At 47.7% G+C, this 18,003-nt stretch overlaps 1 protein-coding gene and 1 pseudogene across 4 annotated transcripts in view; both read right to left on the bottom strand.

The window, feature by feature from the left end:
- The window catches only part of LOC119977295 (protein diaphanous homolog 3-like), a 729,004-nt gene that overhangs the window by 286,086 nt on the left and 424,915 nt on the right, over positions 1–18,003 (bottom strand). For all 4 annotated transcript variants that reach the window (XM_038818049.1, XM_038818051.1, XM_038818050.1 and 1 more), the window contains exons 18-20: positions 14,606–14,698; positions 14,409–14,503; positions 11,475–11,576 (exon numbers count right to left, since the gene is read on the bottom strand). In XM_038818049.1, the coding sequence (XP_038673977.1) occupies positions 11,475–11,576; positions 14,409–14,503; positions 14,606–14,698 (290 nt within the window). The remainder of the gene's footprint in view (positions 1–11,474; positions 11,577–14,408; positions 14,504–14,605; positions 14,699–18,003) is intronic.
- Positions 10,090–10,716, bottom strand: LOC119977760 (annotated as a pseudogene).

The following is an 18,003-nucleotide window of genomic DNA, read 5'->3' as shown; positions in this document are numbered from 1 at the left end:
CTGGACATCGATATCACTGGCTAGGAGAGTTTTATTTCCCATCACCAATTGCCCTCAAGAAGGTAGTAATGAACAGCCTTCTTGAACGACTGCAGTCTATGTTGGCGACATACACAGATAGTACTGTCAGGAAGACAGTTCCAAGATTTTGACCAAGGGCAGTGAAGGAGCGGCAATATAGTTCCAAGTCAGGATTGTATATCACCTTATTTAAGGAAGAATGTAAATGTGTTGGAAGCAGTTCAGAGAAGGTTTAGCAGACTAATACCTGGGATGGGTGTGTTTTCTTCTGATGAAAGGTTGGGCAGGCTAGGCTTGTATCTGCTGGAGTTTAGAAGAGAAAGAGATGACTTGACTGAAAAATATAGGATCCTGAGGGGTCCTCACAGAATGTTTCCTCTTGTGGGAGACTCTAGAATTAAGGGTCACCCATTTAAAATAGCTACGAGGCTAATTTTTTTTCTCTCAGTGCTGTAAGTCTTTGGAACTCTCTTCCTGAAAGGACAGTGGAAGCAAAGTATTTGAATTCTTTTTATGGCATGAGGTGGATAGATTCTTGGTAAGAAAGACGGTGATAGGTTATCAGGGGTCGGCAGGATGCAGATTTGAGGTTACTATCAGATCAGCCATGATCTTATTAAATGGCGGAGCAGGCTCAAGGGGCTGAAAGACCAATTCCTGCTCCTAGATCATATGTGACTTGGAAACGTGCAGGTGTTGGTGTTCCCATGCCACCCTTGTTCTACGTGGTAAAGATCATGGGTTTGGAAGATGCTATCTAAGGATGACTTGCATCAGTCCATCTTGTAGAAAGTATATACTGCTGCTACCATGCGTCGGTGATAGATTGCGTAAATGTTAAAGTTGGTAGATGGGGAGTCAGTCAAGTGGGTTGCTTTGTCCTGGATGATGTTGAGCATATTGAGTGTTGTTTGAAGTGCACTCTTCCAGGCAAGTGGAGAGTATTCCATCACACTCCTGACTTGTACCTTGTAGATGGTGGACAGGCTTTGAGAAATCAGGAGACAAGTTGCACTCCACAGACTTCCCAGGCTCTGACCTCTTTTAGTAGCTACAGTATTTTTATGGATGGTTTCATGCAGTTTCTGACCAATGGTGTTGATTAGTGGGGGATTCAGTGATGGTAATGCCATTGAATATCATGGGAAAATTGTTGAATTCCCTCTAATTGGAGATGTTCCCCTACTGATGCTTGCGGCTGTATTTTAAGGACCACCAGCAAGTGGGAAAGCAAGCAGGTGGAGCTGTAAAATAGGGCACTGTACCACTGATGAACACCCCTACCACTACTGTGATTTACGACTGGCATGAAATATATTAGCTGGACTACCCGCTAATGGCTTAACCGAGACCATTAAGTGGGCACTTGATTTAATGGATAGTAGGTGGGCCTGCATCTAACAAGCAGCCATTTTCCAGTTGAGAGATTTGTTTGGTAGGAAAACGGCTAACTGGAGGCTGGTTCACCCCTGGCATTTACACTGGGTTGTGGGGATCCTGCCCTTAATGAATAATTGGGTCCTTGATCCACTTGACACATCTCATCGCCTAGAACCAGATCTAGTGGTTTGCATGTTGGGCCAGAAATATACTGTTACCATAGGTTTTCTCCAGTGCAGAAGGAGGCCTTTCGGCTCATTGTGTCCGTACTGACCCTCTGAAAGAGCACCCTACCTAGGCCCACAACCCCGCACTATCCTCACCTAGCCTGCACATCTTTGGACACGAAGGGGCAATTTAGCATGGTGAATCCATCTCACCTGCACATCTTTGCATTTTGTTCTCGGAAATTTTCCTGAATGCATTTCATAAACTCTTCGCCATCTCTGCCCTTTACACAATTAACATCAATCAATATTAAGAGAATTGGATGCTCCATCGTAACTACTTGTAATTCTTGCACCTCTTTATAATTTCCTTGGAAATTTGTTCCCCTATATTACTCCCACTAGACCAGTGGTCCATTGAGTACACATTTTGTGTAAAAGTGCCTCTATTGTTGCTTAGTTCTAACCAAACCGATTCTGTTCCCCACTGGAACATCCTCTCTCTCCAGCACTGTTAAAGTTCTCTTTAATCAGTACTACAATCCTACCTCCTTTCTTTCATTCCCTTTCTTTTCTGAATATTTTACACACAGGAATATTGTGTATTCAGTCCTGCCCTTTACTTTTGAGGCTGGACTCCATTATGGCCATAATATTGTATTGCCACATGGCTATTTGCACCTCACTAACTTTCTAACCTTGTTTACCACAATATTCACATGGGGCTCTACCAGTGCCCATTTCAGGAAATATGTAATTTCTAAAATTCGTTGAAATATATATACATAGTCATGCACAGGAAACCTAATGTAGACATTATTTAATTCCTTATTGCTTTGATCTCACTTAATATCATATTATTCCCTACTCTAGTGTTATCAGTCTCTTACAATTGTTTTTTCACCTGGTCTTTCCTCATTAATAACTTCTGCCACCCACACACTTGTCTAGTTAGTTCAAACCCTCCATAATAACATTAGGCCAGCACGGTAGCACAGTAGTTTCACAGCTCCAGGGTCCCAGGTTTGATTCCTGGCTTAGGTCACTGTCTGTGCAGAGTCCGCACGTTCTTCCCGTGTCTATGTGGGTTTCCTCCAGGTGCTCCAGTTTCCTCCCACAGTCCAAAGATGTGGTTAGGTGGATTGGCTATGCTAAATTGCCCGTTTCGAAAAAGGTTAGTTGGGGTTACTGGGTTACAGGGATAATGAAAATGAATGAAATGAAAATCGCTTATTGTCACGAGTAGGCTTCAATGAAGTTACTGTGAAAAGCCCCTAGTCGCCACATTCCGGCACCTGTCCGGGGAGGCTGGTACGGGAATCGAGCCGTGCTGCTGGCCTGCCTGGTCTGCTTTAAAAGCCAGCGATTTAGCCGAGTGAGCTAAACCAGCCCCGGATAGGTTAGAAGTGTGTGCTTAAGTGGGGTGCTCTTTCCAAGAGCCGGTGCAGACTTTTTTTTAAATGTTTTTATTCAGTTTTCATATTTTATATTGAACAAATTACAAATTGTTAGGAGAGAAAAAGAACAAAAAAAAAAAAAAAAGAAAAAAACAACAAACAAACACGCAAAAATTAACATACATATTTACAGGTAAGCATCTTCGTAGTAGTAACTGCGCCCCCCCCCCCCCCCCCCCCCCCAACATGTTTATTTAGTTTGGTTCTGGGCCTTAGCTAGCCATCGAACCCCCGTACCGAACCTGTAGCCCCTCCCGCTACCTTCCCCCGACTATTCTTCCTCTTGTACATTGGCCACAAATAGGTCCCGGAACAGTTGCATGAATGGCTCCCACGTTCTGTGGAAGCCGTCGTCCGACCCTCGGATGGCAAATTTGATTTTCTCCATTTGGAGAGATTCCGAGAGGTCGGACAGCCAATCCGCAGCTCTGGGCGGTGCTGCTGACCGCCAGCCAAACAGGATTCTACGGCGGGCGATCAGGGAGGCAAAGGCAAGGGCGTCCGCCCTCCTCCCCAGGAATAGATCTGGCTGTTCTGAAACCCCGAAGACCGCCACTATCGGGCATGGCTCCACCCTCACTCCCACCACTTTGGACATAACCTCGAAGAAGGCTGTCCAGTACTCCACGAGTCTGGGGCAAGACCAGAACATGTGGGCGTGGTTGGCCGGGCCTCTTTGGCACCGTTCACATCTGTCTTCCACCTCCGGGAAGAACCTACTCATACGGGTTCTTGTTAAGTGGGCTCTATGTACCACTTTTAGTTGCGTCAGGCTGAGCCTTGCGCACGTGGAGGTGGAGTTGACCCTATGCAGTGCTTCGCTCCAGAGTCCCCACCCTATCTCCATCCCCAGGTCGTCCTCCCATTTCCTTCTTGTTGCGTCCAGTACGGTGTCGTCCCTATCTACCAGTCGGTCATACATGTCACTACAGTTCCCTTTCTCTAGGATACTTGCGTCCAGTAGGTCTTCCAGTAGTGTCTGTCGTGGCGGTTGTGGGTACGTCCTTGTCTCCTTTCGTAGGAAGTTTTTGAGCTGCAGGTACCGTAGCTCGTTCCCCCCAGCTAGCTGAAACTTCTCTGTCAGTTCGTCCAGTGTTGCGATCCTGTCGTCCGTGTATAGGTCCCTGACTGTCAGTGTCCCCCCGTCCTGCCTCCACCTTTTGAAGGTGGCGTCAGTCAGTGCTGGTGTGAACCTATGGTTGTTGCAGATGGGAGCCCTGTTCGACATTTTGGTCAGGCCAAGTTGCTGCCGCAGTTGGTTCCAGGATTGGAGGGTGGCTGTCACCACTGGGCTGCTGGAGTGTTTTTTGGGTGGGGATGGGAGTGCTGCCGTGGCGAGGGCCCGGAGGGAGGTTCCCATGCAGGAGGCCTCCTCCGCACGCACCCACTCAGCCTCTGGCTCCTGGATCCATCCCCTTACTCGCTCGGCTGTTGCTGCCCAGTGGTAGAATTGTAGATTCGGGAGGGCTAGCCCTCCCCTGGTTTTTGTTTTTTGTAAGACCTTCTTTGGGATCCTAGCATTTTTACCCCCCCATACGAACGCCATGATGAGTTTGTCCAGCGCTTTGAAAAAGGCCTTGGGGATGTAGATCGGAATGGATCTAAACAGGAAGAGGAACCTGGGCAGTACGTTCATTTTGATCGTCTGAACTCTCCCCGCGAGGGAGAGCGGGAGTGTGTTCCATCTTTGCAGGTCCTTTTTAACTTCCTCCGTCAGGCTGGTGAGGTTCCATTTGTGGATCCCTTTCCAGTCATGGGCTATTTGGATCCCCAGGTAGCGGAATTTATGTCGGGCTTGATTGAACGGCAGCCCCTTTAGTGCTGCCCCCCCCCCCCTTGCGGGTGTACTGGGAAGATCTCACTTTTGCTCATGTTGAGTTTGTAGCCCGAGAAGGCTCCAAACTCTTTCAGGAGCGCGATGATTCCGTCCATGCTGCTTTGTGGGTCCGAGATATAGAGGAGCAGATCATCCGCATAGAGTGAGACTCTGTGCTCTCTACCTCCCCTTCGGATCCCCCTCCAATTTTTTGCTGCCCTGAGCGCGATTGCTAGCGGTTCAATTGCTAGTGCGAACAGCAGCGGGGACAGTGGGCATCCTTGTCTGGTGCCCCTGTGCAGCTGGAAGTATTGGGAGTTGGTATTGTTGGTCTGTACACTCGCCATGGGTGCGTTGTACAGGAGCTTTACCCAAGCGGTGAACCCTGTTCCAAGCCCGAACCGCTCCAGTACCTCTATGAGGTATTTCCACTCGACTCTGTCGAAGGCCTTTTCTGCGTCCAGGGAGACGATCACCTCTTGTGTTCTCTCCCCGGAGGGGGTCATTATCACGTTCAGCAGGCGCCTGATGTTCGCGGTAAGCTGTCTACCTTTGACAAAGCCCGTCTGGTCCTCTGTGACCACCTCAGGTACACAGTCTTCTAGCCTCTTGGCTAGGATTTTGGCCAGTATTTTGGCGTCTGCATTCAGCAGAGATATGGGTCTGTATGACCCACATTCCGTTGGGTCTTTGTCTTTCTTAGGTATCAGCGAGATTGAGGCCTGTGCTAACGTGGGTGGCAATGTGCCCCTAGCTAGCGAGTCTGTGAACATCTCCCGCAGGTGCGGGGCCAGCGCTGTCGCAAATTTTTTGTAGAAGTCCGCCGGGAATCCGTCCGGTCCCGGCGCCTTCCCCGCCTGCATGGAGCTAATGCTGTCCATGATCTCTCCCAGTGCTAGTGGTGCTTCCAGATCCCGTTTTCTGCCCTCTCCCACAACTGGTATGTCCAGTCCGTCAAGAAACCGGTTCATCCCAGCCTTCCCCGTTGGGGGCTCTGAGGTGTACAGCTCTTGGTAGAAGGCCTTGAAGGTTTTGTTAATCCTCTCTGGTTCTGTTTCCAACGTGCCTCTGGTATCTCTGATTTGCGCAATTTCTCTGCTGGCTGCCTGCTTTCTCAGCTGGTGGGCCAACAGGCGGCTGGCTTTGTCTCCGTGTTCGTATAGGGCCCCGCGTGCCTGGCGGAGTTGGTGTACTGCTTTCCTGGTGGAGAGCAGGTCAAAGTTCCTTTGTAATTCTTTCCTCTCCGCCAGGAGTTCTACGGTCGGGGCCTCGGAGTATTTATGGTCTACCTCCAGTATGGAGTCGACCAGCTTCTGCCTAGCCACCCTTTCCTCCCTATCTCTTTGCGCTTTGTAGGCTATGATTTCCCCTCTTAGTACGGCTTTAAGCGCTTCCCAGAACGTGGAGGGTGAGACCTCCCCGTTTTGGTTGATCTCAGTGTACTCCGCTATGGCCCGCGCTATCCTTTCGCTGAAGGCCTTGTCAGCTAGTAAGGCACCGTCCAACCTCCATTTGGGGCGCTGGGCCCTTCCCGTCTCTAGCCGCACATCCATGTAGTGTGGGGCGTGGTCTGATATCACAATTGCGGAGTATTCCACCTTGTCTATCTCTGGAAGCACCGTTTTCCCCACCACAAAGAAGTCAATTCTGGTGTACACGTTGTGTACTGGGGAGAAGAAAGAGAATTCTTTCTCCCCCGGGTGGGCGAATCTCCAGGGGTCTACTGCTCCCATCTGCTCCATATAGTGACTGAGTTCCCTTGCCATGTTTGAGGTTTTCCCCGTTCTGGGGTTTGATCTGTCCGTCGTTGGGTCCTGTACACAGTTGAAGTCCCCCCCCATGATTAGTCGGTGCGTCGCTATGTCCGGGATTTCTGCCATGGTCTTTTGGATGAAGCTCGTGTCGTCCCAGTTGGGCGCATACACGTTAACTAGGACTACCGGCGCCCCATCCAGGGCCCCGCTGACCATGACATACCGTCCCCCTGGGTCCGTAACCGTCTTTGTCGCCCTAAACATTGTCCTCTTGCCAATCAGGATCGCCACCCCCCTGGCCCTTGCCCCATAACAGGAATGATAGGTTTGTCCCACCCAGCCCTTTCTTACCCGCAGTTGGTCCTGCTCCCTCAAGTGCGTCTCTTGGAGGAAGACTATGTCGGCCCTCATGTTTCTAAGGTGGGTGAGGACTCTAGATCTCTTCACTGGGCCATTAAGTCCCCTTACGTTCCAGGTGACTATTCTGGTGGGGGGCTTCTGCCCCCTTGCTCCTGTGGGGTTAACCATATTTGTCCGGTGGACGCGCCCCTGCCCTCTGGGGTTTCCCTTTGTTAGGGGGCCGTCCAGGATGTCCACTATCACTGCTCTCCCCATGCGGTCGGGTCCCTGCGCTCCGGGGTTCCCCCTTGTCCCGGGGACACCCGCCATGGCCGTCCACTGTGTGTCCGCCACGCGGGTAGCCCCCTGCACTCCGGGGGGCCCCTTCACCCACAGACCGTACTGGGTGGGTGTTTGCAGCAGTTCCCTGTTTCGAGCCCTTGTCTGTGGCACTTTGTGGCCCTATTCCCTTTCTGGCCTCTTTTGTCCCTTCGTCCCTGCATTTCCCCTCCCTGGTCTCTCGCCCCCCGAGTGCCCCCCCCCCCCGCTCTATCCCTTTCGGGGATACCCCTGTGTACCCCTCCATTGCCCCTCTCTCCCCCATTCCTGTCCCCATTTGCTCTCCCACCTTTGATGGGTGATCCCCCCCCTCCCCTGCCTGGCGCCTTCCCCCCTGTTGGGGGTGCGCTGCGGCCCTGCTCTGTTGCGCGCCCCCTTCGCTAGCTTTCCTGCTAGCACGGTGGCTCCCCGCTCGGAGGTTGCTGTCCCCCTTCCCCTCTCCCCTCTCCAGTACTCCCGTTCCCTCGTGCCGGGGCCTGGCCTCCCACCTGGAGCGGGCCCTTGGGCATTGGGTTGTTTTTCCTGGGTGCTCCTGCCAGGGGGGAGGGGGCTGGCTTTGCCTCGCCCCTCCCCACCCCCCCGTCGGCATGACGTATCTCCTTGCCATGGGCCCCTCGTCCCTACTTCCCATGGCGTTTTTCCAGCCCGTGCTCCTCAACGAATCTATTCGCCTCGGCAGGGGCTGTAAAGAAATATTCCTTGTGTTGGTATGTGACCCAGAGTTTTGCTGGGTACAGCATACCAAAACGTACTTTGTTCTTATAGAGAGCTGCTTTCGCTCTGTTGAACTCCGCCCGTCTCTTAGCTATGTCCGCTCCAAAATCCTCGTAGATTCTGATGGCGTGCCCGTCCCAATTGCAGGCTCTATTCTCCTTGGCCCAGCGCAGGATTGTCTCCCTATCCCGGTACCGGTGCAGTCTGGCTATAACTGCTCTCGGTTTTTCCCCTTCCTTGGGCTTCGGGCGCAGTGACCGATGAGCTCTGTCCATTTCCGGTGGGGTGGGAAAAGTTTCCCGCCCCACTAAGGAGCCCAGCATCGCAGCCACGAATGTTGTGGGCTTTCTACCCTCTATCCCCTCTGGCAGGCCCACTATCTTAATGTTTTGCCTTCTCGAGTTGATCTCCTGGTCGTCTACCCTGCCCTTCAGGCTCCCCTGTGTTGCACTCAGTTTCGCCATTTCCCTCTCCAGGGACATGACCCGGTCGCTCACGTCAGTCGCTGCCTTCTCCAGCTCTTTAATGGTTGCCCCGTGGGCTTCCAGTATCTTCCCTTGGGCATCCACTTTCTCCTCCATTCTGGTCAGAGCCTGCTGCACCCCTGACATGGCCCTGGTCATTGCTGCCTGTGCTGCGGCCTCTGTGTCTGCTTTTAACTCTGCCTTGATTGCCTGCAGCTGCTCCCTCACCACCTCTGCAATGGCTTCCTTCCAATTCACGCCCCCCTCTAACCCCAGGGGAGAGGTTGCCCGCCCGTCCAGCCCTTTTGGATGCGGCGATACATTCTTCCCGCTGCTTCGCGTGTTGACTCGTTCGCCCAAGCTGGTTTGCCCTTTGCCCCGTCCACCTCCGGTGCCCCCTTTCTCTTGGGTCCCTTCTGGCATTTTTTTCTCCCCCTTCCCCTTCATCGTTTCTTCTCTCCTTGTTCTTCTTTTCCCCCTTTTCCGCACCCTATTTTAATTTTATTTATATATATATAAAAATATATGTATATATTTTTTTTTTAAAATGAAAAATTTATTTCCCCCCTTCTTTCCTTTACCCCTTTATTTCACCCCTTTTCTCTTTACCAGTTTTCTTTTGGGTTTTTATTTTAAAAAAAGAACAGAAATATAAGTCTCTTTTTTCTTTTGTTTTCTCTCTCCACTCGCCCAGGAGAGAGAGAGAGAGTCCCCCTTTGTCCTTGCCACGTGGTGGTCACTGCAGTTGGGGGGAGGGGGAGGGGGGAGGGGGAGGGGCGAGTGGGGCTGCTGGTTGGGGGGTTGGGGGGTTGGGGGGGGGGGGGTTTGTGTCCCCGCTGCTGGTTGGGGTTGGGGGGGGGGGGGGGTTGGTGTCCTCGCTGCTGGTTGGGGGGGGGGTTGGTGTCCTCGCTGCTGGTTGGGGGGGGGGGGGGGGGGGAGTTGGTGTCCCCGCTGCTGATTGGGGGGGGGAAGGTGGTGTCCCGCTGCTGGTTTGGGGGGGGGAAGAGGGCCCGCCGCTACCGCACCGTTCCCGGCCCGCGTGGGGGGGGGGGGGGGGGGGAGAGAGGGGTTGGACCTGCCGCTGCTGGGCCTCCCTGTCGCCGTCGCTCCTCGCCTCCGCCTTCCGCCGCCGCCCGCTCCTCCTCAGCTGCCGCCCGCTCCTCTTCCGCTGCCGCCCGCCGCTGCCGCCCGCCGCTGCCGCCCGCCGCTCCTCCGTTGTCGCCCGCTCCTCCGCCGTTGCCGCCCGCTCCTCCTCCGCCGTTGCCGCCCGCTCCTCCTCCGCCGTCCGGCCTGTCGGGGGGGTTCCTTCCTGGCGCTTGCGGGAGCCCCTCTCCCTGCGACCTCCTCGCTCGCCGCCCGCGAGCCGGTGCAGACTTGATGGGCCGAATGGCCTCCCTCTGCACTTCAAATTCTATGATTCTATGATGATTAACAAATCGCCCCATAAGGATACTGGTCTTAGCTCTGTTCAGGTATAGACCATCTGGCCTGTACAGATACCACCTCCCAAAGAACTCAAAAGCCCTTCCCTCCTGTACCATCTCCCAGCCACGCATTTATCTATCCTAACTTCCCATTTCTTTTTTTTCATTTTTGTCTTTTTTTTTAAATGATAGAGCATTGTAGTACAAATAATTTTTAGACTCTTGGGCTCCTGAAGGCCACTCCTACCAACGGCTGTGTGACCTGCAGATTGGACAAGCTACCAAAGTCCAGCAGCTTCAGCATCTCCTTGGTATCTGGGTCCACCTCAATCACCTCCTGATCCAGAGCAGAATCCCCTGGGACATAGTTATCCCTCCTCTCCCGCTCTTCTTCCTGCAGTTTGATGGAGATGCCTCTGACAGGCCCACCCTGAATTTGCTTCATTAAGTGTGTCACATACCCTGCAATTTTGTTGTGAAGTTTCTTGCTGGGGATGATGGCAATCTTCTCGCAGACCCTCTTGTTGCTGTGGAAGTCATTGCCGAGGCGGGTGTAATACTTTTCAGTGATCACTCGGGGGCTTTCTTTACCGTCTTAGTCCTGACACGACCCACCTTGGATGCTGACCCAGACCTAACTTCCCATTTCTATACTCACTGTGTGCAGTAATCTGGAGATTATCACCTTTGAAATCCTGCTTGCTAATGTCTTTCCTTGTTCCCTAAAATCTGCCTGCAGATCTTCGTCCCACTTTCTAATTATGTTGTTAATACAGGTATGGACCATGGCAGTTGGCTGTTCACCATCCCCACTAAGAACTTTGTAGCAATTCAGGGACATCCTTGACCCCCAACATCAGGGGTGTAACTCCTTGATGATTCTATGGGCATAGATAGACAGGAAGAAACCTTCCCCCTTGGTGATGGTAGCAATGACCAGGGGGCAGGAGGTTTAGATGGGATGTGAGGAAAAGCTTTTTTCACACAGGTGGTGGAAACAGAGACCCTCATAATATTTAGTTGTATATGGATGCGTATTTGCAATGCCAAGACATACAAGGCTGCGGACCAAGTGCTAGAGAATGACTGGTGCAGGCTGCTGTTGACCTCTTTGACCCTAACATACCATTCTAGATTCATATCTGCGACCACTGAAAACCTGTCTGTTCTAACAATCGAATCCCGATCATTGTAGATTTCCAAATCATCCTCTTGCTTTTGCATACAGCTAAACCAGCCATGGTGAGATGGAGTTGGCCCCGGCTGCATTCCCCAGAGGAACCTTCACTCATAATTATTCAGAATTGAATACTGGTTGGAAAGCGAGGTGCACTTAGGGAATCCCTCTATCACCTGCCGAATCAAATTTATCGGCAAGTAAATTGCTATTTGATATTACAAGCAAAAATGTCACAACAGACATTCATATCACCAGAAAATAATGCAGCTTTATATTAATGAAGATAAATAAAACATAAAACAAACATTAAATATGAATGGAAAACTATTTTCTATGGGGAATGACTCAACAGTTTGTGAAAATCATTCAAAGAAGCTTAATGGGACAATTTGGGAATTTCTGGTGCACAGAATACTCACCACTACTCCAAATTGCTCGGGTTCAGACAAGCTATTGTAATCATTCTTGAAACGTGCCAAGGTAAGCACCTGCTCTTGTTCTGGTAAGTGGCTCACCAAGTTCTGTTGACATATCAAAGAGCTAGAATAAGGCACATTTTAACAATCACACTATGATGCATACACTTCATCTGATATTTTGCATCTTTTTCATAAACATTTCATACATAGGAATCAAATCATGGGTAAATCCAGAAAGGTGAGCCAATGATTTATTAAAATATGTTAATACAGTTGCAATGACAACGCTTACTGTAAATTCAGTATCGTGTAGCTCCATAGAATTTATAATAAACAAATCAAACATCTGTAATAATTGAATTAATATAATTATACCAGCTCAAAAAGACAAGAAACCAACAACAATTTCACCTTTGACATGAAACTAAGTAGAATCAGTGCACGGAGATGCCTCAATCTACAACACAAAATTGTATTCAGCATATTTAGCAACTTGCTCAAGCAGAGGAGCATATCTAGGAACTTAATCAGGCAGCATTGTAAACATACTTGAGTAAAGGAGAATTGGGGGCCATTCTGGCAGCAGAGCAGAACTGAAGCCCCATATATGGTAAGCAGTATCATTGGGGAAATAATATTTGTAGCCAACAAACAACTACATGCAACTTCAGCGTAGAAAAATTGTGCTGGTCATATGCTAAATTGACAGTATAAATTTTATAAATAAATGAATAATGTATATATAACAATAACTACTAAAGGGAAAAATCTTCTTGAACAGTTTATCTGGAACTGATTGTTCACCAACAACTACTGAATGTTTAATTGAAGTGAAAATGTTGTGTTAACCACCAATCAAGTGTGGCTCCTGTGAATCAATAACAATTCTCTTTATTAGTGAACAGATGCTTTAATTTCAAGTTAAAAATCTGTTTTGTATATGATGCCAACAGTTAGATTTCATTCATGGGTCATGGTCTGGGCAAAGGCTAAAGATATTCATGACACAGCAGAGATCTTGGAGCATTCCAGGACAAAATAATAGTTGATTTGAGTTTCATTTCGGTTTCAAAATATGATATTGTTGAAGTCAGATTTAGAAAGAAGGTTTTTAGACAAAAGGTACCCATTGGCTTAGATGCCTGTATAAGAGGCAATTTGTAGGAACAGAGCGTATAAACAATGTGTGTGATTTTCTAACCTAAGAATTACTAACAATAGTTTAGGACAGACATACAATTAAAAGTTAAACAATATGGCTGTTAGCTGAGTTAGCAATACTAAAGATATTAGCAATACTAAAGTACTAAAGTGGGCAGCACGGTAGCATTGTGGATAGCACAATCGCTTCACATCTCCAGGGTCCCAGGTTCAATTCTGGCTTGGGTCACTGTCTGTGCGGAGTCTGCACATCCTCCCCGTGTGTGCGTGGGTTTCCTCCGGGTGCTCCGGTTTCCTCCCACAGTCCAAAGATGTGCAAGTTAGGTGGATTGGACATGATGAATTGCCCTTAGTGTTCAAAATTGCCCTTAGTGTTGGGTGGGGTTACTGGGTTATGGGGATAGGGTGGAGGTGTTAACCTTGGGTAGGGTGCTCTTTCCAGGAGCCGGTGCAGACTCGATGGGCCGAATGGCCTCCTTCTGCACTGTAAATTCTATGATAAAGACACAGAATGGCCTTTAGCGGAATTAGCCACATTCCTGAACAACCATTAGCTGGGTTAAGTTGCAAACTGGTATCAACAACATCATTTAATTACAGACAGCAGAGTTTGTCAGGGAGACAAGAATGATTCATATCAAGGCATTGAATGGGAAACAGACATGGGAGATTCCAGGGAGTACTTCACCAACAAGTGATAACAGCTCCACAGGACAAAGAGCAGTATGTATCCTCGCCAGCCCAAGGTCTCCAGGTGCAGGCAGGAAAGATAACTTTAACAGTGAGTATGAATGACTTCTTCATGAAGTTAGGGGCTGGTAAGGTACCAACCCACTTTACATAATGTCAAATTTAATTGGATATATAACTAATGTATGTAATGTGTAACCAATTTTATTGGACAAGGTCCAGCTGAAATGGGCTGTGTCGCTGTTTTGAAAAATGTATCAGAATGGTATTTTCATTTATTTGTTGGAGAGATGGTCTGGGACTTTAACTTTATCTTCCCGCTGGTGAAATAAACCGTTTGATGCGAGGGCCAACAGCCCTGGGCGTTGAGTGATTTCTTTGAGATCCTCTCCCGCTAACAATATTAATTCATAAAATACTGTCCAACATAATTTTGCAATGCACAACATTGAAATTAATAATCCTTTATTCGATTAATGCAACCTTTTGCTTTCAGTTTAATTTACATAACGTTTTTGCCAGTGAGGTGGTTACATTGAAATGTTATTGTTTTTATATTTATAACTGATCAATATATAGCTCATACATGCAGTGGGTTTTAAAAAATAATTTCCAATATTTGTGCTTTGGCACAATTTCTAATAGACTAAAAGTTAACAATATTTATGAGAATGTGACAGGTTAATAATGACTGATATATTGCATTATATTTTCAATTGCCAAGTTACACAAACCTGCCTCTGGGGTTACTCTTATAAACTGCTCCATACATTAGACTTTTACCACAGAATTACTATGACTGTGACTAAATTAACAATATTGTTACTCGCTAACAAACTTTTTCAATTCTTTTAACACACCCAATATACATAAATTTCAAGAAAATTATTAAGAGATGCAATATTTTTCTCGTATAGTTTCAAAAGTATACCAACTTTCATGAAACCAAGTCTATAAAAAGTAATGCTTTGCATCAATGATCAGTGTTAGAATCAAGCATGTCATAGGTAACATGAAATTATGCTCTCAAGGCAAAGTTAAAACTGAATTCAGGAAATATTGAATAAGACTTTAAAAAAATACCTGGATTATAGATTCAGTCAATTGTTCTTCATCCACTTCCAAAATAATCGTTTTGATTTCCTCATAAGGCATCCGAAAAGATCCAAGAAAGATGGCTACAGAAGCAATTGTTGGAAGTGTCAAAGATATGTACTTTGTTATTTTGAAACAGAATTTAAATTATGAGGTAATTAAGCATCATGCAGGCTCACACTTACAGAGGTTCTGTGCTGTCTTTGGATCTAAAACTTTAAGTTCTTTAATTCTCTTCTTGATATCTTTTTTCTCTTCATATTCATCATCTTTTTTGCCTGCAAGATACAGATTAGTGTTTTTTAATTCTTGAATTTCAATAATACGAGTTCCACTATTTTATTTGGAGTGCACATCACCAGACTACAAATGGGTTTATATTATGCTGAAATAGATGCCAACAAATGTTTCAAAAAACACAAAAGTTATGACTCAAGTATGTTTCCCTTCTATCTGAAAATCGAGTTACTGGAAGGAGGAATAGCACATTCAAAATTAATTAAACTAATGATTACTTATTTTGTACGATAAAAATAATCAATTAGATAGCAGGCTAAAATCATATTGTTAGGTTGAACTGAGAAATGTAGCAAAAAAGGTCCAGAATAAATAAAACACAAAACAGTTCTTTAAATGGGGCAGATACTGGATCAACAAAAACTAACACTTTGTGATGCTATGAAAGTTGCTGGGAAGTACACCAAGGCATTGTCAAATATGTTTCTTATTCTTTCAGAGGTTGTGGGTGTCACTGGCAAGGCCAGCATTTGTTACTCATCCATAATTGTCCTTAAGGTGTGGTGGTGGTGGTGAGCCGCCTTCATGAACCACTGCAGTTCAACCCATTTAAAACAATACTGTCAGGAAGAGCGGCATGTGGTGCAGTGGTTAGCACTGGAACTGCGGCGCTGAGGAGCCGGGTAGAATCCCGGCCCTGATTCATTCTCCCCATGTCTGCGTGGGTTTCACCCCCACAATCCAAAGATGTGCAGGTTAGGTGGATTGGCCACACTCAATTGCCCCTTAATGGGGCAAAAAAAATAATTGGGTACTGTAAATTTAAAAAAAACAATACTCTCCGGAAGGGAATTCCAGCGTCTTGATCTAGCAATAATGAAGGAACAGTGATTTAGTGCTGAGTGAGGATGATGTGTGGGTGTTCCCATGTGTCTTCTGCTTCTTGTCCTTCTAAGTGGTAAGGCAGAAGTTTGAAAGGTGCTATTGAAGGATCTGCAATGCATCCTTGTCAGAGCGCAGCCCATGCGTGGCACGGTGGTGCAGTGGTTTGCACTGTTGCCTCACACTGCCAAGGTCCCAGGTTTGATCCCGGCCCTGGGTCAATGTCCATGTGGAGTTTGCACATTCTCCCCGTGTCTGCGTGGTTATCACCCCACAACCCAAATGATGTGCAGGGTAGCTGGATTGGCCACACTAAAAGTTGCCCCTTAATTGGGAATAAAAAAGTGGTAGCGCAGCCCATTTAAGGGGGCGGGCGCCATGGACCATGTGACCAGCTTGGGGCTAATCGCACAGGAACCCTGGCCAAAAAGGAGGTTGCCCTGGGAGCATAGACCAGGGAGCCGAAGTGTTAAGACCTATTGTTCTGTGCCCGTCACTTAACTGCCTTTGCCTTTCATCAAGAAACCCCTTTGTTAACTACTGAGAGTCTCCAGTGTATGTCTCGAGCTGCCACAATCCTGTATTATGGAACAAACTGCTACCAGTGGTGGATGAGGTGCCAACCAAATAGGCTATTTTGTCTTGGACGGTGTTGAGCTTCTTTACTGCTGTTGGAGTTGCACTCATCCAGCCAAGTGGAGAGTATTCCATTGCACTCCTGACGTGTGCATTGTACATGGTGAACAGACAAGGAAGGGGTTTAGGAGATGAGTTACTTGGTTCAGAATTTCCAGCCTTGGACCTATTCTAGTGGTGGCAGTGTTTATATGACTAGTCCAGTTCAGTTTCTGGTCAATGGTAACCCCTAGATATTGATATTAGGGAATTCAGCAATGGTAATGGCATTAAGTGTCATGGGGCGATGGTTAGATTCTTTCTTATTGAAGATGGGCATTGTCTGCCACTTGTGTAGTGTAAATGTTACTTGCCAGTCATCACCCCAAGCCTAAATGCTGTCCGGGTCTTGTTACATATGGACACAAATGCTTCAGTATCTGAGGAGTTGCAAATGGTACTGTACATTGATAGCAGGAATGTCATTGGTGAAGCAGCTGGACATAGTTGGGTCTCGGGCACTAATCGGAGGAACTCCTGCAGCAATGTCCTGGGACAGAGATGTTAGGCCTCAAATAACCACAACTATCTTTGCCTGCGAGCTATGATTCCAATCAATGGAAAGATTTCCCCCCATGATTCGCATTGACTTCAGCCAGGATTTTGTCAACAGCATGTTAGTTCCGACTTCGTAACAGGACTGTGCGAACTTCTGCTTCCTCTCTTTTTGTGATTAGAATAAAATTCAAAGTGCCAAGGGAACGCATGTGAATGTGCGATTTAGCAGCAGGAAGATCTTTTCAGTGGTTACAACTGCCATCAGCTGAAAATTAACTATCTGCTATTAACTAACAGCCGATTGAAGAGCCTCCTGTTTAAACAGGGAGTATGTACATTCCTTTCAAGATGTTCCACATGCTGAGAATAGCATAACCTTTGCAGAAATATTTTACTCTCAAGGCAAACGTGCCCCACAGTTCAGCCATGCTTCCCTGCAGGATCTCCTTCAGGCCGTCAGGGAAAGATAGGAAGTCCTCTTTCTTAAAAATAGCATCAAGGGGCCATCCCACCACACAAAGTCAGCCCCGAAAGAGGTGGCAGAGGTGGTGAGCAATTGTGGGGTCATGTGCTGAACCTGGGTCAAGTGGAGTAAATGGGTCAATTACCTGTTTCGATCACAAAAGTAAGTGCCTGTGTCACTCCTTCAATAGGAGTCTCTAGTGTGGTCACAAAAATGTTTATGTGGAAGTTGGCAGCTATGCCAGAAGATAAATGCATGATCAGTCTTATTGCCACATGGCAATTGAGGTCAAAAAGCTTGGTGGTTTGCCTTTGGTGTGCACTTGGATGCAATTTTCAAGAGGCAGGCCCATATTTGTGATGGGGATGCATGCAGACAAGGGAGTTAGGAGTTACTTGACATGTCACTTTGCACTTTGTCATACAGGACAAGCAGACCCACGGTGGTAGGGAGAGGAGATGCACAGGAGAAGGAGATACAGACATGAGGCTCCTTTCAGCCACCGAGGAAGCGGCAATGGAGATTACAGTCAAGGGGGGAGTGTGATCGGTGGCAGATGGAGAGGCTAGTTCTGCCAGATGTAAGGAGGGTGAAGCGACCATCCTACTGTTGGAAAATGGGCATATGGGATGAATGTGTTAAAATGTGAAGGGCTCAAACTGTGATGATTCTTAATCCAATTCTTTTTACTGTACAGATCATCTCCATCCAAGGACCAGACGTCACCAGATCCACAACTGGGAATGAAGCAGCCATTTCCCCAGACGATGCAGCGTCATCAGCCTCTTCACCCATCTCCTCCAGCACAGTTACACCCCACAGTCCACA

Source organism: Scyliorhinus canicula, chromosome 14, assembly GCF_902713615.1.
Source record: "Scyliorhinus canicula chromosome 14, sScyCan1.1, whole genome shotgun sequence".
NCBI classification, from domain to species: Eukaryota; Metazoa; Chordata; class Chondrichthyes; order Carcharhiniformes; family Scyliorhinidae; genus Scyliorhinus; species Scyliorhinus canicula.
Note: the sequence above shows the minus strand (reverse complement) of the source record. Positions and strands in the feature narration are given on the sequence as shown.